Genomic DNA, 24,259 nt, shown 5'->3' with positions numbered 1-24,259 from the left:
TTGACTTAAATTAATTAATTAAATTAATTCAATTAAATAATTTAATTCAATTACGTCCATCCCGCGATTCACGGACGACTTACGCAAATGAAAAATAAAATTCAAATTAAACGCGGGAACGACGGCCATACTTAACATAGCAGGTTTAACTATACGCCACGAAACAGCTGCTTTAACTATACGCCGGAAAAAGCCGACTAGAGACGACGTAAAAAGAATGCGCCGGCCGCTCGTACGTTCGTGGATCGTCGGAAATAGCTAATTTGCATACTCGACGCGGAAAACGACGGGAACGCCACCCAGCGGACGCCGAAGAATTGCATCTTAGATCCGAAGGCGTACGAAGATGTACACCTGTCGGATCTAACCCAGATGCCGTCGTATCTTGTTTTGAGGATTTATGATTTATTTTTTACTAGTAACGGCGGCGATCTGCGATTTTTTTGTCAGGCCTGCGATATTGTGGCGGACACATCGGACACTTTTGACACAATTTTGGGACCATTCACATTAATACAGCGATCAGTGCTGTAAAAATGCACTAATTACTGTATAAATGTGACTGGCAGGGAAGGGGTTAACACTAGGGGGTGAGGAAGGGGTTAAATGTATTCCCTGGGTGTGTTCTAACTGTGGGGGGAGGGGGGTGACTGGGGGAGGTGGCCGATGCTGTGTCCCTATGTACAAGGGACAAAGATTGGTCTCCTCTCTCCCTGACAGGACGTGGAGCTCTTAGTTTACACACAGAGCTCCACATCCCTGCTGTCACCGCCGATCGCGGGTACCTGGCGGACATCGCGGCCGCCAGGTACACGCATCGGCATCTCAGCGATGCGCCGGGCACAGTGTTTCCCTGCTGCGTGCCCCCAGCGGCGCACACGGGGAATGCACATAAAAGGACGTCCAGGGATGTCCACCCGGCAGTTGAGAGCCGGGCTGTGGACGTCTTCCGTCTACAGCGCGGGTCTCAAGTGGTTAAGTGCTAATTGGCACACTGCGTGGGGGGAGATTTACTAATACGTCCAACTTTAATGAACAGGGATCCGACTTCTATCCCCGACAACACCAGGCACTGTGTCTGGTATAATTCTTGAGGGGGAACTCCACACCAAATGTAAAAAAAAAGGCATGGGTTCCCCCTCTAGGAGCATACCAGGCCCTTCGGTTTGGTATGGATTTTAACCACTTAAGGACCCCCTCACGCCGAAATACATCAGCAGAATGGCACGGCTGGGCACAAGCATGTACCTGTACGTCCTCTTTAAGAGCCCAGCTGCGGGGTCGCGAGCGTGCCACCGCCGGCGCGCTCGCGACCTGGTCCGAAGCTCTGTGACCGCACCTGTGGGTCCCGCGGACCTGATCGCCATCGGTATCCCCCGATAGGTCACAGGAGCTGAAGAACGGGGAGAGGTGTGTGTAAACACACCTTCCCCGTTTTTCATTGTGGCAATGTCAGTGATGTCACACGTCCAGCCCGCCCCCCTACAGTTAGAAACACACATGAGGTCACACTTAACCCCTACAGCGCCCCCTAGTGGTTAACCCCTTCACTGCCAGTGTAATTTTCACAGTAAACAATGCATTTTTATAGCACTTTTCACTGTGAAAATGACAATGGTCCCAAAAATGTGTCAAAATTGTCCGATGTGTCCGCCATAATGTCGCAGTCATGCAGAGGTGATCAAATAGCACCAAAAGAAAGCTCTATTTGTGGGAAAAAAAGGACGCCAATTTGGTTTGGGAGCCACGTCGCACGACCGTGCTATTGTCAGTTAAAGCGACGCAGTGGCGTATTGCAAAAGGGGGCAAGGTCCTTAACCTGCATAATGGTCTGGGTCTTAAGTGGTTAAGGGGAACCCCTATGCCGAAAAACTGCGTGGGGGTCCCCCCCAAAATCCATACCAGACCCTTATCCGAGCACGCAGTCCGACTGGTTAGGAAAGAGGGTGGGGACGAGCGAGCGCACCCCTTCCTGAACCTTACCAGGCCGCATGCCCTCAACATCGGGAGGTGGGTGCTTTGGGTGCGCCCCCCGCCCCAAAGCACCTTGATTTTCACACGTCGTGCGACATGAGCTCCCAATGTCGGAGTGTTTGTCGTACCAGTGTGAACCCGGCCTCAGACAGCAGCTTGACGAATCAAGGTAATTGAGAATTTTATTTACTAAAGAGCTGTAGACTGTTCACGTAGCGAAGGAAATGCACACAACTTCATTAATAAGGTGAAGCTGTGTTCATTTTAAATATCCAATAATGTGCAAAGGAACTAAATAATTTTTTTTTTTTTTACTCGTACACGATTTGTTTTTGTTTTTTTGCTTTTTTGTTTTTATTGATTTGTTATCTATTTTTTTGTAGTTTACAGAGGGCCAGATCCACAGACGAAGTACACCGGCGTATCCACTGATACGCCGGTGTACTTTCAAATTTCCCGCGTCGTATCGTTGTTTTGAATCCTCAAAACAAGATACGACGGCTTCTGGGTTCGATCCGACAGGTGTACGTCTTCGTACGCCTTCGGATCTAAGATGCAATACTTCGGCGTCCGCTGGGTGGCGTTTTCCGTGTCAGGTATGCAAATTAGCGATTTACGACGATCCAAGAACGTACGCGCGGCCGTCGCATTTTCTAACATCGTCTGTAGTCGGCTTTTTCCGGCGTACAGTTAAAGCTGGTATTTTTCGGCGTATACATAGAATTGCCATGTTAAGTATGGCCGTCGTTCCCGTGTTTTTTTTTTTGCGTAAGTTGTCCGTGAATAGGGATGGACGTAACTCACATCTAAGTTAAAAAAATTACTTTGTTGCGACGTCATTTCGCTCAAAGCACGGCGGGAAATTTCTGGACGACGCATGCGCAGTTCATTTGGCGCGGGGACGCGCTTCATTTAAATGAAACCCGCCCCAACCCGCCCAATTTCAAATCCGCCGCCAGAAATACACTACACCGCCGTAACTTAAGGCGCAAACTCGCTGAGGATTCGAATATACGGCAGGTAAGGTACGGCGGCGTAGTGTATCTCTGATACGCTGCGCCGATGCAAATGTATGTGGATCTGGCCCAAAATGTTTTTAAATTAACTTTTTCAAATTAAATAAATAAATAATGAAATAATAAAGTACATTAAAATACATATAAAAAAAAACTTTCTAAACTAAAATAAATTAAATTATAACAAAATAAATAAAAAATATATACTTAAAATAAATCAATAAAAGCAAACAAAACAAAAAAAAAATTTCCATACATTGTATAAAATAAAGGTATTTTGTCCTTCTTGTAGAATGAGCAGAAACACAATGGTTTCGATTTACTACAGGAATAACGAGTGCTGACAATAAATAAATAATTAAATAATTTCATTATTTATTTGTTGTGAGCTCGTTACTCCTGTCCTGTAGTAAATCAAAACCATTTTTCTTTTTTGCTCATTCTGCAAAAAGGACAAAATAGCTTTAATTTATACAATGTTTGGAAACTTTTTTTTGTTTTGTTTGTTTTTATTGATTTATTTTAAGTATTTTTTTTATTTTTTTGTTATAATTTTATTTTGAAAACATTTTTTTTATGTATTTTAATGAACTTTATTATTTCAATATTTAATTTGAAACAGTTCATTTAAAAACATTTTGTAAACTTTTTGCTACACTTAATGCTGCAGTACAATCCCCATTTCCCCGAGAGTTGCTGGGCGCCATGATCGGGCAACCGTTAACTGTGTATTTAATTTTACAGGCCGTTATGTCCTCGTAACCCAACATCTCTGCTGCTTTTGGTGCCCCATCACTTGCTTCTGCTAAGTCATGCTAAACACGGCAACAAGGTCACCTATTATCACCCATTGTGACAGAGACTGAGGGTGGAGTCCTGAAGGAAAATAGCTATTTCATATCAGTAAGGGTGACACTAAGAGATAAGAACTGAGAAGCTTCAAAAACAAAAAGTTGCTCAAAAACTAAGGGAATTCTTTTTTTTTTTTTTTGACTCCCGGTCCCGGCTTGTGACTTTGTTTAAGCGATAACAAGCCATAGTAAACCGCATTAATGGAATTGAAAATAAATATTTTTTTAAAGAAAAAACAGCCTTATCTGACTTTGCTGGGTGCTTAACCACTTAACCCCCGGACCATATTGCTGGTCAAAGACCAGAGCGCTTTTTGCGATTCGGCACTGCGTCGCTTTAACTGACAATTGCCCGGTCGTGCGACGTGGCTCCCAAACAAAATTGGCGTCCTTTTTTCCCCACAAATAGAGCTTTCTTTTGGTGGTATTTGATCACCTTTGTGTTTTTTAGTTTTTGCGCTATAAACAAAAATAAAGCGACAATTTTGAAAAAAAATTATATTTTTTAATTTTTGCTATAATAAATATCCCCCAGAAATATATAAAAAAAATATTTTTTTTCTCAGTTTAGGCCGATATGTATTCTTCTACCTATTTTTCGTAAAAAAATATCGCAATAAACGTTTATTGATTGGTTTGCGCAAAAGTTATAGCTTTTACAAAATAAGGGGTAGTTTTATGGCATTTTTATTAATATTTTTTTTTTACTAGTAATGGCGGCGATCAGCAATTTTTTTTATTTTGGTACTGCGACATTATGGCGGACACTTCGGACACTTTTGACACATTTTTGGGACCATTGGCATTTTTATAGCGATCAGTGCTATAAAAATGCATTGATTACTATAAAAATGCCACTGGCAGGGAAGGAGTTAACACTAGGGGGCGGGGAAGGGGTTAAGTATGTTCCCTGGGTGTGTTCTAACTATAGGGGGGTGGCCTCACTAGGGGAAATGACTGATCGCTGTTCATACATTGTATGAACTGACAGTCAGGCATTTCCCCCCTGACAGGACCGGGAGCTGTGTGTTTACACTCACACAGCTCCCGATCCTTGCTCTGTAACGAGCAATCTCGGGTGCCCGGCGGTGATCGTGCCCGCCGGGCACGCGCACGGGAGTCAGGGAAGATCGAGGGGTGCTTAGAGAGCCGACGTATAGCTACGGGCTCTCGTGCAGGGGAGCCAACCTGCCGCCGTATAACTGCGGCGGCTGGTCGGCAAGTAGTTAAGAAGCCACCACCAAGCACCACCACCGGTGTCACATAAGAGGAAAGGAAGTCACATCTTCCTCCATACGTAGAGGTATAGGGCACTTTTCTTGTGTCCAATAGCTGAACAGAGTGGTGGGGGAAAGGGGAGGTTTGAATGTCCAGCTGTTGACCATTTAGGTATATACACTCACCACGGCTGATCTAAGTATTTAAAAAACTGCTGATCTACTGGGATTTTCATGCACAACTATCTCTCGGGTTTACAGAGAATGGTCAGAAAAATAGAAAATATCCAGTGAGTGGCAGTTGTGTGGAGGAAAATGCCTTGTTGATGCTAGAGGTCAGAGGAGAATGGGCAGACCAGTTTGAGATGATAGAAAGGCTTGGTTGTAACCACATTTGCACTTTTCAGTCTGTTACAGCTTTAAAAATGTGTTATCTCCATTACAAATGCTACTTTTACTCCCGTCTCATACTTTAATCTGAGCAAGCGCGGGTTTCTTAGCATACAGATGTCCGAGTTTCTCGTTGAAAACCAGCCCGACCAGAAACTCGACGAGCCAAATCAGACCCCCGTCGAGAAAATAGAGAACTTGCTCTCTTTTTGGCTCGTCGAGTTTCCTCAACGAAAATGTACACACGACCGGTTTCCTCGACCAAAAAATATCTCCCAGCAAGTTTCTTGCTGGTTTTTGCAGTGTACGAGGCCTAACAAGGAACTCGTCGAGGAAAACGGTGTGTCTTTTCCGACGAGTTCCTCGGTCGTGTGTACGAGGCCTCACAGTTTTCCAGAAGGTGGCCTTTTACCTCTCCAGCATCCACCGAAATGGCGTTTTTACAGCCACTTTTCTGAGCGTTTTTTACAGCTTAAAAACGCCTGTCCATGTTATTCTATGGCTCCATTCACATCTATGCGACACAACGCCCGACGCCGGACGCTTCTGCCGCTAGAGGGGAGAATTCCCATTGCTGTCTATGGAGATGGTTCACATCTCATAGACGCCGAACGCCTGTCGCCTCAAAAAAAGTCCCGGACATTGGCGTTCGCCCATTGACAGTAATGGGAAGAATCTGAAAAAAAAAAAAAGATACACACTCGCGGCAAAATACGCCGCGTACGCCGTACGCCGCTGTCGCATAGATGTGAATGCAGCCTAAGACCCCATTCACACCTAAGCGACAAAACGCCCGACGCGGGACGCTTCTGTCGCTAGAGGTGAGAATTCCCATTGCCGTCTATGGAGATGGTTCACATCTCATAGACGCGCAACGCCTGTCGCCTGAAAAAAAGTCCCGGACCCTTTTTTTCAAGCGACACGCGCGTTTTCCCATAGACAGCAATGGGAATACTTTAGAAAAAAAAAAAAAAAAAAAGAAACATTTGTAATCGCGGCAAATCTGCCGCTACACGCGTACGCGGCTGTCGCTTAGGTGTGAATGCAGCCTTAGGCATCATGCCCACATAGGCGTTTTTGAGCTGCAAATGGCATAGGCGTTTTTGAGCTGTAAAAAAAACGCAGGACCAGGGCGTTCTGAAGCTCCAGAGTAGAGCTGTAAAAACGCCAGACGTTAAAAACCGCTCAAAAACGCTCGAAAACGCTCAAAAACGCGACTGCGGCATTTTTAAAGCTGCAGCTCACCAAAAAAAAATTTTTTTTTTTTTTTTTTACAAAATAAACATGGACAGGTGTTTTAAAACTGTAAAAAAGTATAACAACAGTGGCTGTAAAAACGCCAGTGGAAATGAAGCCTAAGGCTGCATTCAGGGCCATTTGAAGGAATTTGGGGGCCCCAAGCAAGAAGTGGGGGATGGGACGCAGCTTCCGCCAAAGCCCCGAGTACTTCTTCTGTCAGTCCGGCTGGGAACAGGAAACTGAATCTCCTGTACCGTGCGGTTACGGTACCTGTCCAAACTGCAGGAGGAATTAGGAAGAGGAGCTCGGCCACGCTACAGGCTGCAGCATTTATAGGAAGCAGCGGCGCGGCAAGGGCCCGTCCTGCTGGGGCCCCAGGCCAGCTCGGGGGCCCCAAGCAGTTGCTTGTTTTGCCTGTCTTGTTCCGACAGGCCTGGCTGCATTCACACCTGAGCGACAATACGCCCGACGCCGGACGCTTCTGCCGCTAGAGGGAAGAATTCCCATTGCTGTCTATGGAGATGGTTCACATCTCATAGACGCCGAACGCCTGTCGCCTGAAAAAAAAGTCCCGGACCCTTTTTTTCAGGCGACAGTGGCGTTTTCCCATTGACAGCAATGGGAAGACTTTTGAAAAAAAAAAATTGAAAGTTTCACACCCGCGGCAAAATACGCCGCTACCGCCGAACGCGGCTGTTGCTCAGGTGTGAATGGGGTCTAAGGCTGCATTCACACCTGAGCGTCGGTCGTTTTTTTCCGGCGTTTTGTCGCGCGTATTCATGCTTATTTGCGCGTTTGCATACAGCGTTGTCCGACGTTTTTTACTTCGACGTTTTTTATTTTAGCCAATAGGAAAAATTATCATCTTTTCATCACTTGTTGCTATGTTGGTAGATTTTTTTAATCTTCTGCCTGTGTGAAATGTTCTATTGATTAAAGCGACGAAACGCCCGTAGCAAACGCCCGTTGTGGCGCAAGTCGCTGGAATCGAGCGTTTCCATTACTTTCTATGGGAAATGGAAACGCTCAAATACGCCCAAACCGCCCGATACGCGCGCCAAAAAAGGGTCCGGGACTTGTTTGAGCTTCAGGCGATCGTCGTTTCAGCGTTCGGCGTTGATATGTGAACAGTCTCCATAGAGACTAATGTAATTTCGACCCTCCGGCGTATTGTAGCGTCGCGCTTCAGGCATTAAAACGCCTAGGTGTGAATGGAGCCTAAGTTTTGAGTGGATGTATCCTTTAGGTTGCATTGTAACAACAACATTGTAACATTTTATTATGATCACAGTTGAGATGTATCAAACTGGAAACAAAATTATATTATATTTGTTTTCATAGCATTGCTAAGAGGTAAAATAAAGCAGCCGGTACCATTCAGCTACCCACAATGAACTTATCAGCATGTGGATTTTTCGAAACCTTCCCAGAAATTCCTAACGCCTGAATGTCACCGCTTAACACGCTTAATCTCTGGTATTTAGTCGATAAATGGCACGATTTAATGGCACCTATAGGCTCTGTAGCTTTTTTTTTTTTCTTATAAAGGTTAGCCGAGGAATGCGTTCACTTTTCTCAGGCATGAATAGACTCCTCAGCAAAAGATTTTCCGGAGCGGCTCGCTGTGCCAGCGCATTTATTCCAGCGTGATTGCTGCGACACGCCCTCCTCGGGGCTGAAAGAGACCCTTTTTTACCATTCTATTCTCGTGCTTCTAATCAACAACTGGACCTAGCTTTAAAAAAAAAAAAATCTATCTGTTGTGAAATCACGAGACACAAAAATGTCATTGGGACCGATTTGCGTTGCCATATCGGCGGTAAAAAAATTTGCTTGGAATTTAGGTAAAGAAAAGTAAAAAAAAGAAAAGCTATTCATGACACAACAACAAAAAAAAAAAAAGCACCCCCAAAAAACCAGGGGGAAAGATTTTTGATGAAGTCACCACGGCTCGCTCGGCTGTTTGCAGACAAGGGTTGTGGAAGGACGGCGGAGGGGGGTCGCATTCTTAATCTTTTGGGAAGATTTTCCAGCGTACATTGAAACACTTTGCGGTTATTGCGAGATGCGAAGGAATTGTAAATAAAAGTAGCAGCCCTTTTTTTTTTTTATTATTCCTCCTCGCACAAAAGGGGGGCGAACGGATAAAGGCTTGATTATTAATGAGCGTTTTATATACAGACAGATAACATAATAGTAGCCATGGCGACGGAATTCTTGGAGAGGTGTCAGGTCGTCCAATAGATGCTCGTAGTGTAACCGAAACAGTAAATTGTCTACATGATTAGGGAGGGCTCCGGCACTGATGGCAGTGTAAATTGTGGATCTTGGCAGAGACTTAAATTGCTGACCAAATTCATCAAAAATGTTCTTTTTTTTTTCCTTTAACGTTTGCCCTTAGGCTTGTTGGTTGCATGTCCTTCTTCGCACAGGTGTGGAAATAGAGTTAGCGGCAGAAAAGTGTCCTGGAAAGAGATCTTTTGCACTTTTCTAATTTAGCAGATAAAAAAAAAATTGGATCAACACTGGGGTAGATTCAGGTAGCAATTACGCCTGCGTATCCATAGATACGCAGCGTAATTGCTAAGTAGCGCCTGCGTATCGACTTTCTGTATTCAGAAAGCTCGATACGCCAACTGCAGCCTAAGATATGACTGGCATAAGGCTCTTATGCCGTCGTATGGTAGGCTGCATTCTTACGCTGGCCGCTAGGTGGCGTTCCCGTAGTGGTCAGCGTAGAGTATGCAAATTGCATACTCACGCCGATTCAGAACCGTACGCGCGCCCGGCGTTCAAATTTTCCGTCGTTTGCGTTCGTCGGTTTCTGCGTAAGGCTGCTTATGCTATTAGCAGGCGCAGCCAATGCTAAGTATACCCGTCGCGATTTTTGAAAATTACGTCGTTTGCGTAAGTGAATCGTGAATGGCGCTGGACGCCATTTACGTTCCCGTCTCCTTGCGACGTCATTTACCGCAATGCACGTCGGGAAAGTTTGCCGACGGAGCATGCGCAGTACGTTCGGCGCGGGAACGCGCCTAATTTAAATGATCCACGCCCCCTACGGGATCATTTAAATTAGGCGCGCTTACGCCGGCCAGTTTTATGGAGCGCCCGCGCAAATTACGGAGCTACTGCTTCGTGAATGAAGCGTAGCGCAAGTAATTTACGGAGGCGTAGCGTAAAAACGGAAAGCTGCGCCTCCGTAAGAGTGCGCAGCCCTACCTGAATCTACCCCACTGGTTATAGGGTTGTGCATACAGGGGCAGATTCAGTAAGAGATACGACGGCGTATCTCCTGATACGCTGTCGTATCTCTGAGTTCCGTCGGTCGTATCTATGCGCCTGATTCATAGAATCAGGTTCCGCATAGATCTCCCTAAGACCCGACAGGTGTAAGTGACTTACACCGTCGGATCTTAGGCTGCAATTCCAGGCCGGCCGCTAGGTGGCGTTTCGTTTTTTTTACGCGACGATTATGCAAATGAGGATTTCCGCCGATTCAGAAACGAACGACCGCCCGGCACATTTTTTTTACGTCGCTTGCGTTCGGCTTTTCCCGGCGCATAGTTACCCCTGCTATATGCGGCGTATCCTATGTTAAGTATGGCCGTCGTTCCCGGGTCGAATTTTGAATTTTTTACGTCGTTTGCGTAAGTCGTTCGCGAATACGGATGGACGTAATTTACGTTCACGTCGAAACCAATGACGTCCTAGCGACGTCATTTGGAGCAATGCACGCTGGGAAATTTAGCGGATGGCGCATGCGCAGTTCGTTCGGCGCGGGGACGTGCCTGATTTAAATTTTACACTCCCCCTAGCCGCGGAATTCGATTTCCGCTGGGGGATTTACGATACGCCACCGCAACTTTACAGGCAAGTGCTTTCTGAATAAAGCACTTGCCTCAAAAACTTGTGGCGGCGGGTCGTAAATCAGATAGGTTACGCGGATCTAAAGATCTGCTAACCTATCTGAATCTAGCCCACAGAGGTTTTCCTTTTTTATTTTATTGGTTGAACTAGAAATCATGGGTCTTCAAACTACGGCCCCCCAGTTGTTCAGGAACTACAATTCCCATCATGCCTAGTCATGTCTGTGAATGTCCGGGTTTTACAATGCCTCATGGGATGTGTAGTTCCGCAACAGCCGTAGTTTGAGGATCCCTGAACTAGATGGACTTGCGTCTTTGTAACTATTTAACCACTTGCTGCCCACCATCAAATGACGGCTGGGTGGTGCGGCTCTGGTTCTGGGTGGATGCCATATGACGACCACTCTCACGTGCCCCCGGAGGCGCGCATCGCGGCGATCGCGGCCACGCCGTGTTGCTAGGACACGGCGCACCCCCGATCTGTGTAAAGAGCCACGGCTCTTCAACCATTTGATCGGCTGTGACCAATCACATGAAAAAACGGAGATGCCGGAAATCGTCTCTCCTTGCCTTACACTGATAGAGTTTGAGGAGAAGAGCGGCATCTCCTCACGGGGGACAGCTAGGTATGTAATCAGGGCACTGATCATCAGTGCCCTGATAACAGTTAAGTGCCCACCAGTGCCAGCAATGATTGCCCACCACTGCCAGCAATCAGTGCCAACCAGTGCCCATATTTGTCACCAATCTGTGCCCAAAAGTGCCAGCAACCAGTGCCCAAAAGTGCCAGAAATCAATGCACACAAGTGATGCCAGTAAGTGCTGGCTATTAGTGCTGCCCACCAATGCCACCCATCAGTGTTCATCAGTGCTGCCCACCAGTGCCACCTATCTGTGCCCACCAGTGCCACCCATCAGTGCCGACTATCAGTGCTCATCAGTGCCACATATCAATTCCACCTATCAGTGCCCATAAGTGCAGCATATTTGTGCCTCCTCATCAGTGACACCTAATCGGTGCCCATAAGTGCCGCCTCATCAGAGCCCATAAGTGCCACCTCAACAGTGCAGCCTATCAGTGCATATCAGTGCTGCCTCATCAGCGCCCATCAGTGAAGGAGAAAAATTTCTTATTTGTAAAATTTACTGAGAGAAACGAAGAAAATTTTTTTTTTCAAAATGATTTGTCTTTTTATTTTTTGGGGGGAAAAAATAAAAAACCTAGGAGTGATTTAATACCACCTAAAGAAATCTCTGTTTGTGTGAAGAAAATGAGAACAATTTCACATGGTTACAGTGTAGCATGACCGTGCAATTGTCATTCAAAATGTGACAGCGCTGAAAGCTGAAAAATGGCCTGGGCAGGAAGGGGGTTTAAGTGCCTGGTATTGAGGTGATTAAAGGAGAAGTACAGCCAAAGCTCGTCGACAAGCTGCGGGGACACCTTTATTACACAGTTCTGGGATAGGTGGGTTAGGTGCCTTCGCCCTACTTAGGGTAAGCGGGTCTGGCTTTATAGTGAACCCAAATAGGAGGAAGACTATATAACCTGCTGTAAGGTATCCTTAGACCTCGTACACCCGACCGAGGAACTCGACGGGCGAAACACATCGTTTTGCTCGTCAAGTTCCTTGTGAGGCTAGGATGAAGGAAAAAAGCTGGGACAGCCGCACTCCAAAAAAACTCCTCCTTTAATTAAAAATCACAAAATACATGCCACAGCAAAAAACAGCACAACAGCTATGAAGAAGCACTAAGGCATAGTGCGAAACGTCAGCTTTTCTTTTGTTGTGCTGTTTTTTGCTGTGGCATGTATTTTGTGATTTTTAATTAAAGGAGGAGTTTTTTTGGAGTGCGGCTGTCCCAGCTTTTTTCCTTCATCCTAACCTGCATTTTGATTGCACTGCCTGCACCCTTGGCTCGGACAACAGGAATCAGATTACCTGGTTCTCTTTGAGCGGTTACCCACTCTCTCATTCCTTGTGAGGCTGTCGAGGAACTCGGCAAGCCAATTTTCTCCAATCCTGTTGAGAAAAAAGAGAACATGCTCTCTTTTTGGCTCGACGAGTTCCTCGACAGTTTCCTCGTCGAAAAATGTACCGGTTTCCGGTTTCCTTGGCAAAAAAAACAAACCAGCAAGTTTCTGGTTTTTGCAGAGAAACTCGGTCGTGTGTACGAGGCCTTACACATAGATGAAGCTTAATTCCAATTGGTGAATACATGATGAGAGCACTATCAGTGAGAAAGATACACTATATTTCTGATATATACACCTGGCTCTGGGGGCTGAATTTGGGTGCTCTTTTTCTTTTCTTTTCTCTTCCCTCTTTCAGTGCTTTTGTTGGTTTATACAATCAATTTGTACTGGAATTATCAGTGACCGTGATCTTCAGTGGAGTCTGTACACGTTCCTTCCTCTATCCCCTTCTACACATACAGGGCCGCTGATAGGGAGACCACCGGTCCTTTTGTAGGGGGCCCAAGCACACAGGGAGGGGGATTAGTGATAGACGACAATTGTGTCTCTCTTCCTCCAGCAGCTGAAAGCTAGTTTCTCCCCCTCTCCCTCAGCCAGCTTTTATCTGCTGAGAAAGAGACAGTTGTCCTTTACTAATCCCCCTCCCTGGCTCTAATGTTAGCTCTGCTCCTGAGTTTGTTATCTCTGTAACAATGTTTCTCTCCCTCTGTCTCTCAGAGCTCCAACTGCCCAGCCTGTATACCGTATTTGCGTATAAGGCGACTGTGCCATTACATGCCTCACTGTGCCACCATTACATGCCAGACTGTGCCACCATTACATGCCAGACTGTGCCACCATTACATGCCTCACTGTGCCACCATTACATGCCTCACTGTGCCACCATTACATGCCAGACTGTGCCATTACATGCCAGACTGTGCCACCATTATATGCCTCACTGTGCCACCATTACATGCCTCACTGTGTCACCATTGCATGCCAGACTGTTCCACCATTACATGCCTCACTGTGCCACCACTGCATACCTCACTGTGCCATTGCATGCTTCGACGATCCCTTACCTTATCCCTGACATGCAGAATCTCAGTCAGACCGCGGGCGTCCATTTTTCAAAAGCCACGCCTCCTCCTCGTGCTGTTCTGTGATAGGTGGAAACACTCAGCTTTCCAGCAGACACTGTGTTCAGTATTCCACCTATCACGGATGCCCTCTCGTCCGAGACCGAGGACAAGAGGGCATCCATGATAGGCGGAACACTGAACACAGTGTCTGCTGGGAAGCTGAGTGTTCCGCCTATCACGGAACAGCACAAGGAGGCGCGGCTTTTGGAAAATGGACGGCCGCGGTCTGACTGAGAGTCTGCATGTTAGGTACCGGCGTATAAGACGACCCCCGACTTTCAAGAAGAATTTCATGTGTTAAAAAGTTGTTTTATAAAAATACGGTATTTTTTTCATCTCATTCTTATTTTTATATATTAACTCAGTTTTATCTTTTAGATTTAGCAGGAATTCTGTGAGTTTTTGTATCTGCTAATAATTTTATTGTATCTTAAAAATGCATTTATTATCTATTAATGAATACAGAGCCGCATTCATTTTATGTCTTTTATATATGAATAGAGTTGACCTTAAGTAGCACATTGGTGTTTTCCTTCTCTCTACATTAATTCTCTCCTAATATCAATATTACCATAATCCTATATGTGTTGTTCTTGTCTCCTGCAGCTCAGTCCAGGAGTTTCGGCAGGACAAGGATTGGGGGTGGAGATCCTTGTTACTTTCCAGCTGGTCCTTTGCGTTGTGGCAGTCACAGACCGAAGGCGGCATGACGTTTCTGGATCCGTTCCTCTCGCCATCGGACTCTCTGTTGCTTTGGGACATTTGATTGCGGTAAGAGAAAAATATATTTTTTCGTCCCATGGCATATGTAACGAAACATCCCACACTCCGCTTGAGTGCTTTCGTCATATACCGCTTCCTCCCAGTCTGAATATAGATATCAGATATTCCAACCGCTAACAAGCACAAAATGAGACGATACTTGTCTGCTGAACATGGACTGTTTATTAGAAACAAATTACAAGTCTTATATACAGTTAAAGAGGAGGTTCCCCCCCTCCTGCTCATATTACTCTAACAATACACTTGTAACCAGAAACATAATTAACATGAGCTAATTAACTAATCCCTTAAAGCAGCCGATGTGACTCCGTGCCCGTCAGGATTTCACTACAGGTCAGACTTGTTGTCACCGAGGTTCACACGGTAGATTATACATTATCATAAGACAGGACACCTTCTCACAATTGCAGGAGCTCCAGCAGAAGTCGGCCCGTCTCCTACATTGTATAGAGGCCAATGTGATCAGCTCTCTCAACTAAAATGTTGAGTTCTGAATCAAACAAACCAAGAATAGTCTTTACATAAATCCTGGGAGATATTGTGGATAAATATTACTGTTATTTTAAGTAATCCGAGATATATTTTCTCAGTCACTCTGTGCCAGGATGGCACAGAGTGACTTAGACATAAGAGGTGCATGGGGAGCTGACACAAGGGTTTTCCAACCTTTCCAAGGGATTCTGGGTTCCACAAGCCCTCCCGTCACAGCCTAGTTGAATATACTCTATGTAGGGGCCCATACATACCGGTACATATATATGTACAGTATATTGGGCCAGGGCCATTTTTTGCCTGACCTTTACCTCCCTGTAGTATATACACTATGTAAATGGACATCCACGCGAAATGACTTCAGGTGCTTCCAATGATGTTCTGTTAATATTGAAGTATAATATAACTAAAGGCAAAACTTTTTTTGTAGTTTTTGATAGAGTGGAGATAGATAAAAGCCCCTGTCAGGTTTTATTGCCGTCTGTGCCCCCCGCTAGGGAGATTCATTCTCTCTATTTGTCCTGTTTACCATTATCAGTGAAAGTAAAAGAGAACCCCACATTTTGGGTTGTCCCCAGAAAAGTAATAGAGGGGAAATCTTCCAATGGGGACGCTAGTTCTGGTCACTTGGGGGTCCCCAAGAAAGTCTTTTAATTTTCAGGAATTTCCTCTCACTTCCTGTTTGGCTATGGGACAGGAAGTGAAGGGAAATCTCTGCAATGGAACAGAGTTGGTGAAAAAAATCTGACAGGGGTTATAACCCTCCCTTGCTTTATCCAAGTTTTGCCTATAGCTCTACTTTAACGTATACAAAAATATTTTAGTCAATTGTGTGCTTCCAGCCCTGTGACAAGCAGGGCTTTCTTAATGCATGGGCACACCTGGGCACTGCCCAGGGGCCCTTGGTGCATGGGGGGGGGGGGGCCCCAGGATAATATTGCATTTCATCATACTAGGCAACTGTCCTGGATTTTCTGGGACAGTCACACTTTTTACTAAACTGTCCCGGAATGGCTGTGATTTTATTATATGTTTAATTCTATCAACTGATAAGGGCCCCAGTGTATTACTTTGCCCAGGGGCCCAAGATGCTAATAAGACCGCCATGGTTACAAGTGGGTGGCGAAGATTCACTGTGAGGGTCAATACCCAAGAAAACGTGTTCTTCTTCAGAGCTTCTGATGGTGGAAGGGAAGTTATGAGGATTGCACTCCTAGGCAGTGTCTAAATTGTATATAAACAAAAAGTGCTACTACCCATACATCAAATCGAAAGCAGACCTCCTGGGTGCTCGATCCACAGTCACTGGCTGAGTAGAGTAATGAAGAAAAGATGATCCGCACTCCGGTCATTGCTCTTTAAAAAAACGTTGTATTTATTGACAAGCCACAGTGAACAAATGAGAACAGTTGACGCGTTTCAGCCTATAAGGCCTTAGTCATAAGCCATGATTATGACTAAGGCCTTATAGGCTGAAACGCGTCAACTGTTCTCATTTGCGTTTGTTCACTGTGGCTTGTCAATAAATACGACTATTTTTTGTAAAGAGCAACGACCGGAGTGCGGATCATCTTTTCCTTAGTGTCTAAATTGTGACACAAAATAGGTGGACAGTAGAGCTAAGAGGGCTTGATGTTTTAATCCCTTCGGTAATTTGGTCCTTATAATGTTGGGATTGGTGTGGTGAAAAGAGGGAAGACAAGCGCGTTCTAGGGGGTCATCAGGTGGTCACCCTCCTTCATCAACTTTTTCTTATGCCCCGTACCAGGGCTCAAGTCCTGCGGGAACGCGTGGAAACGGAGTTCCTGCATTTTTTTCACAGCAGGAACGCAGTTCCCTTTGCAGGACTAGAGCAGCCGAGCCGCCCGAGCCGCCTGAGCCAATCCTTCACTAGGTGACGATGCCCAGCTCTAGTCACTGTCAGGGGCAGGCGAACCTTAGTAATCCTTTATGTTACTGGCCGCTTCCTGTATATGGATTCATCAGGTAGTGTGCGGGTATTTCGTCACTTCCTCGATGCCGCAATGTCTCCTGGGAGCTTTTGTCATTGTTCCCAGGAGACATTGCGGAGGTCTGCCGCGAGTTGTCGCGGGATTTAGAAAGAACTTGCTTCTTGCGGTTTAGTAATTATGCATATGAGCTAAACATTTTTTTTTTTTGGATCTTGAGTGAGAGTTCCCACACTTTTTTCCCCAGGACTTGAGATTCCGACCGTGTGTAGGCTCCATCGGACTTTTGCTGTCGGAATTTCCGCCAACAAAAGATTGAGAGCTGGTTCTCAAATTTCCCCAAGGAAAAAATTCCTATCGGAAAATGCAATCGTCTGTAATTCCGACGCGCAAAATTACGATTCCGACCGTGTGTAGGCTCCATCGGACTTTTGGTGTCGGAATTTCCGCCAACAAAAGATTGAGAGCTGTCTCTCAAATTTTCCCAAGGAAAAAATTCCTATCGGAAAATGAAATCGTCTGTGATTCCGACTCGCAAAATTACGACGCATGCTTCGGAAACAATTTGACGTGTCCGAGCGCCCGCCGTCCCTCGCATGCGTCGAATGACTTCGACGCATGCGTGGAAGCCTTTAAATGGCAGGCCCGCCCACGTCGCCGCGTCATCGCCGCGTCATCGCCGTGGTGACGACGCGGACACGCCCTGCGTAGTGTTTACCGCGGACTTCTGTACGATGGTTAGTACAACCATCGTACAGAAGCCCTCTGGCAGGCATGTACGGTGAAAACGGTCCGACGGACCGCTTTCATCGTACATGTTTGCTCGTGTGTACCGGGCCTTAGAGTTTCTGTCTCCCAAACTCCGTAAAATCAGGAAAGGAGTAGATTTCCAGAATGAGGGGGACATTCTTGATGTACAGTATACTTTTTAAAAACCTCAAACAGATACATAAATACCCCAAACCACACAATTAAATAAAGCATGCATGGAAGCTACATTTGCAGATGTGATGTTAAGCACAGATAGAGAGCGCTGTGTTGCATTAATGTTTCTTATTTTCCTTTGCACAGATTGACTACACTGGATGTGGAATGAACCCAGCCAGGTCTTTTGGCTCCGCAGTACTAACTAAAAACTTTACATATCATTGGGTAAGTTACCAGAAAATTCTGACTAAAATGTTAGAATTCTGAAAGGTGTTGGATGTGGAAAAAATGTTTTAGTGGTTGCATTAGCCGGAACTGCTACACATAACTCTATAGGCCTGCAGGGATCCTCAAACTATGGCCCTCCGGCTGTTGCGGAACTACAATTCCCATCATGCCTAGTCATGTCTGTGAATTAGGGCTGCTACTGATTAAAATTTTCGTGTTCGATTAATCGTTTTTTTTATTTTTTATTGATTAATCGACTAATTTTGATTAAGTATAATGCACATACATTTTTCGGATCGCCACCATATATAGTCCCCACTGTAATATCCACAGACATCTCCCCCACTGTAATATCCACAGACATCTCCCCCACTGTAATATCCACAGACATCTCCCCCCCACTGTAATATCCACAGATATCTCCCCCCACTGTAATATCCACAGACATCTCCCCCACTGTAATGTCCACATCATCTCCCCCACTGTAATATCCACAGACATCTCCCCCACTGTAATATCCACAGACATCTCCCCCACTGTAATATCCACAGACATCTCCCCCACTGTAATATCCACAGACATCTCCCCCACTGTAATATTCACAGACATCTCCCCACTGTAATATCCACAGACATCCCCCCACTGTAATATCCACAGACATCTCCCCCACTGTAATATCCACAGACATCTCCCCCACTGTAATATCCACAGACATCTCCCCCACTGTAATATTCACAGACATCTCCCCACTGTAATATCCACAGACATCTCCCCCACTGTAATATCCACAGACATCTCCCCCAGTGTAATATCCACATACATCTCCCCCAGTGTAATATCCACAGACATCTCCCCACTGTTATATCCAGACATCCCCCCACTGTAATATCCACAGACATCTCCCCCACTGTAATATCCACAGACATCTCCCCCACTGTAATATCCACAGACATCTCCCCACTGTTATATCCAGACATCCCCCCCACTGTAATATCCGCAGACATCCCCCCCCCCAGTGTAATATCCACAGACATCTTCCCCACTGTAATATCCACAGACATCTACCCCACTGTAATATCCACAGACATCTCCCCACTGTAATATTCACAGACATCTCCCCACTGTAATATTCACAGACCTCACCCCCACTGTAATATCCACAGACATCTCCCCCACTGTAATATCCACAGATATCTCCCCCACTGTAATATGGTCCACATCTCCCCCACTGTACAGGAAGATTAGTGCTTGCTTAGTCTTACCAGAGAAGCGGGTGATGACGTCAGCGCGTGCTCTAGGCTCACCCAGGCAGCTGCCGGGTGGACCAAGAAGGCCGCCGCCCGGGAGCTAGGCCGAAGTCGCAGCCTTTCCTATGGCCGAAGCAGCAGCGGAGCTCCGCAGATCACATGGTGTAACGATCCGCATATGGTGATCCATTCAGATCACGGATCATTTACGATCCGTTGCACCACTAGTACCGATCAAAAAAAATAACGATTAATCAAGGAATTAATCTTTAATTTCCACAGCCCTACTGTGAATGTCAGTAGTTTTACAATGCCTCAAGGGATGTGTAGTTCCGCAACAACTGGAGGGCCGTAGTTTGAGGATCCCTGCTATAGGGTCTTCAATGGCCAGACTTTTTTTCCCTGCTTCCCTAAGCCAACTATCCTGGTTTATTGGTCAGATGATCCCAGTCCCCTGGGTAGACTTCGTATCACACCAAGAAAATCAAACTTCTCTGCCGCACAAGCCACACCGAGACTGGGGATAGATAGGTGACCATTTCTGCATCAATACAACTAGAATTACAATGGGAAGGGTCGGAGGATTAGGTAGCTTATACCAGTGGTGTATTTCGGTTTTGTGCTGCCCTAGGCCTGACGAAACTCGTGCACCCCCTACTTTATATATGACGCACTCCTTCCTGTCAAGACTACACCCCTTTCTTTTTAAGACCCGCCCTGTCATTTTGATAGGAGGACGACAGAGGGACGCAGTGGGATGAGGACAGAGGGACACAGTGGGATGAGGACAGAGGGACGCAGTGGGATAAGGACAGAGGGACGCAGTGGGATGAGGACAGAAGGACAGGGTGGGATGAGGACAGAGGGAAAGGGTGGGATGAGGACAGAGGGACAGGGTGGGATGAGGACAGGGGGACAGGGTGGGATGAGGACAGGGTGGAATGAGGACAGGGTGGGATGAGAACAGGGGCACAGGGTGGGATGAGAACAGGGGGACAGGGTGGGATGAGAACAGGGGGACAGGGTGGGATGAGGACAGAGGGACAGGGTGGGATGAGGACAGAGGGACGCAGTGGGATGAAGACAGAGGGACACAGTGGGATGAGGACAGAGGGACGCAGTGGGATGAGGACAGAAGGACAGGGTGGGATGAGAACAGGGGGACAGGGTGGGATGAGAACAGGGAGACAGGGTGGGATGAGGACAGAGGGACAGGGTGGGATGAGGACAGAAGGACGAGCCGAATATAAGCCGAGGCACCTAATTTTACCACAAAAAAATGGGAAAACTTATTGACTAGAGTATAAACCTAGAGTGTCCATCTGCATGCCTCACTGTGCCTCACTTTGCCTCACTGTGTCCATGTGCATGCCTCACTGTGTCCATGCCTCACTGTGTCCATGCCTCACTGCGCCCATGCCTCACTGCGCCCATGCCTCACTGCGCCCATGCCTCACTGTGCCCATGACTAGACTGATGTTTAACATGGGAGTCTATAGAAGAGGAGGGGAAATTGGGCTACATGTGTGCCAAGTTCCGGGTCCAGTGGACCTACGACTCGCCGGTAACGGGTCCCCAAAATCATCGGAGAAATGACCATTTAACATGGGAGTCTATGGAAGGGGTGCCCGGCTTTGAAAAATCGGTGCTCCCCCGGCCGTAGGTCCCCTGGAAAACAAACTTTGCACACTTGTAGAGGAAGAGTGGGACTACACGTGTGCCAGTACCGGGTCCCCAAAGTCCGGGAGATCAGGCGCAAAAAGGTGACTCATGTATAAGCCGAGGGGGGCATTTTCATATCTCTATTCTCCAATTCTCCAAGGAACAATCAGTTGACCCACGCACTGCAGGCACAGCCCCACTGCAAGGGAAAACCTTGGGCTTTAAACCTTGACAGAGTCTAGAATAAAAATGATAACACAATCTTCCTTTTCCCCTCGTTAAGATCTTCTGGGTTGGTCCAATGATCGGTGGTGCCGCAGCCGCTATAATATACGACTTCATCTTAGCACCAAGAACCAGCGATTTAACAGACCGCATGAAGGTGTGGACCAACGGGCAAGTGGAGGAGTACGAATTAGACGGAGATGACAACACCAGAGTCGAAATGAAACCAAAATAGAGATTGAGACAAACAAAAAAAACTTATCGAGAGATGTCAGTATTATGGACTTATTTGTATAAAAAAAAAAAAAAAGAATTTCCAAATTTTTTGTTTTTGTTTTTTTTTTTTTTTTTTCAGTTTGCTTTCATGCCTTTGCATTGTATTTCCTAACCTCATGTTCACATACAAAAAATGTACTGTAATATATTATATCTTTTTTTTTTTTTTTAGACTGCTGCATGAAAAAAAAAATAGCATGACCACTAAGTATTTACAAAAACAATTCTAAAATGTATTTTTTTTTACCGCAATAGAGGAATATTATGCTCCGCATTTAACCACTTAAGGACCGCCGCACGACTATATACGTCCTTAGTTTGAAGAGGGATATCTCGGTAATGGAAGCAGCTGCTGACACAACCGAGGTACCCATGTCTTCAGGCGGCAGTCCTGTAAACGATAATGGTGGTCTCTGCGGCGGATGCGACGTGAAATCACCCTTATCGGTGGCGGGAGAGGCCCCCCTCCCACCGTTCTCCCACGCCCTCCGCCGCTGACCAGAGCCGTCGGCAGCGGCGGAGGCGATCGGGTCCTTTCTCATGCTGGGCATTGATATGAGTGAGAGCAAGGCGGCCCCCCATCCGTCTCCATACCATAGCAGGGCGGAAGTGACGTTTATACATCTTAAAGGGCCAATTTATTTTTGTAATTTTTTCAAATTACTATTTTTTTTTTTTTTTTATTGCATTTTAGTGTAAATATGAGATGTGAGGTCTTTTTGACCCCCAGATCTCATATTTAAGAGGACCTGTCATTCTTTTTTCTATTACAAGGGAATAAAAGTGACTTTTTTTTTTAAATAAATAAAATCTAGTAAAATAAATAATAATAAAAAAAATGAAAGCGCCCGTCTCGACGAGCTCACGTGAGCAGCACCCGCATATGAAAACGGTGTTCAAACCGCACATGTGAGGTATCGCTGAGATCGTTAGAGCGAGAGCAATAATTCTAGCCATAGACCTCCTCTGTAACTCAAAACATGCAACCTGTAGAATTTTTTTAAACATCGCCTATGGAGATTTTTAAGGGTAAAAGTTTGACGCCATTCCACGAGCGGGCGCAATTTCGAAGCGTTACATGTTGAGTATCAATTTACTTGGCGTAACATTATCTTTCACAGAATAAAAAAAAAACTGGGCTAACTTTACTGTTGTCTTATTTTTTAATTCAAAAAAGTGATTTTTTTTAAAAAAAAAGTGCGCTCGTAAGACCGCTGCTCAAATACGGTGTGACAAAAAGAATTGCAATGACCGCCATTTTATTCTCGAGGGTGATAGAAAAAAAATGTATAATGTTTGGGGGTTCTAATACATTTTCTAGCCAAAAAAATGTAAAATGTTTGGGGGTTCTAAGTAATTTTTTCAAAGAAAAAGTGCGCTTGTAAGAGCGCTGCGCAAATACGGTGTGACAAAAAGTATTGCATTGACCGCCATTTTATTCTCTAGGGTGTTAGAAAAAAAATGTATAATGTTTGGGGGTTCTAATAAATTTTGTAGCAAAACAAATGTAAAATGTTTGGGGGTTCTAAGTAATTTTCTAGCAAAAAAAACAGTTTTTAACTTGTAAACACAGAGGGGCAGATCCACAAAGAAATTACGCCGGCGTATCTATTGATACGCCGCGTAACTTCTAGTTTGTTCCGGCGTATCTTTGTTTTGTATCCACAAAACAAGATACGCCTGAAGCTGTGCTAGATCCGACTGGCGTACGTCTTAGTACGCCGTCGAATCTAAGGTGCATTTTTACGCTGGCCGCTAGGTGGCGTTTCCGTCGATTTCCGCATCGAGTATGCAAATTAGCTAGATATGGCGATGCACGAACGTACGTCCGGCCGGCGCATTTTTTTACGTAGTTTCCGTAAGGCTTTTTTCGGCGTATAGTTACCCCTGCTCTATGAGGCGTATCCCATGTTAAGTATGGCCGTCGTTCCCGCGTAAAAATTTAGTATTTTTTACGTTGTTTGCGTAAGTCGTTCGCAAATAGGAATTCGCGTAGAATGACGTCACCGTCGTAAGCATTGGCTGGTTCCGGTTTAATTTCGAGCATGCGCACTGGGATACCCCCACGGACAGCGCATGCACAGTTAAAAAAAAACGTTGTTTACATCGGGTCACGACGTATTTACATAAAACACGCCCCCATTACATCCATTTGAATTCCGAGCCCTTACGCCGCCAGAGATACACTACGCCGCCGTAACTTACGGCGCAAATTCTTTGAGGATTCGAAATAAAATGAATAAGTTACGGCGGCGTAGTGTATCTTAGATACGCTGCGCCCGGCGCAAAGGTACGTGGATCTGCCCCACAGTCTGAAAAACAGGCTCGGTCCTTAAGTGGTTAAAGTGGCAAATACATTAACTACATCAAAAATGCAACATAAGAGTCAGTGGTGGGAATATTTATGGTGAGCTTTTTTCGGAGATTGTGGAAATGGATTTGAGGAGCATTAGGAAGCCTCTAATGCTACGTCTGAGGACTCGCAGGTTTTTCATTGTTTTTATAATCTCAGTTCCTAAACCGCTGGTCTGGAGAGCTTCACAATGAGCGGGGATTGTACAGGCTTCTGCGGGCGTTCACCGAATAATTAGTATCGGCAAAGGTCGGCCAAGTTATCTACCGCAGCTTGCTAATTCCCGGCTAATGCCTGCTGATTACTTGTTAAACCTACACTCCCGTTAAAGTGGACCTGTGCTAAAAATGTAAACCTTACACAGTGTTAAAAAGTCATAGAGTAATGAAAGGACTAAATTATAAGCAAACCAAAAAAACAAAAAATTGCCTTCAGAGGCCAAAAAGTCCTCTCTTCTTT

The 24,259-nt window shown here is 45.6% G+C and overlaps 1 protein-coding gene across 1 annotated transcript in view; it reads left to right on the top strand.

Annotated features, from left to right (window-relative positions):
* AQP1 (aquaporin 1 (Colton blood group)) overlaps window positions 1-21,640 on the top strand; it is a 43,613-nt gene extending 21,973 nt beyond the window's left edge. Inside the window, exons 2-4 of the mRNA XM_040352228.1 lie at window positions 14,265-14,429; window positions 17,954-18,034; window positions 21,230-21,640. Coding sequence (XP_040208162.1) covers window positions 14,265-14,429; window positions 17,954-18,034; window positions 21,230-21,406 — 423 coding nt within the window. The 3' untranslated portion in view covers window positions 21,407-21,640. The remainder of the gene's footprint in view (window positions 1-14,264; window positions 14,430-17,953; window positions 18,035-21,229) is intronic.
* The last annotated feature ends 2,619 nt before the right edge of the window (window positions 21,641-24,259 follow it).

Source organism: Rana temporaria, chromosome 5 (genome assembly GCF_905171775.1).
Source record: "Rana temporaria chromosome 5, aRanTem1.1, whole genome shotgun sequence".
Taxonomy (NCBI): Eukaryota; Metazoa; Chordata; class Amphibia; order Anura; family Ranidae; genus Rana; species Rana temporaria.
Note: the sequence above shows the minus strand (reverse complement) of the source record. Positions and strands in the feature narration are given on the sequence as shown.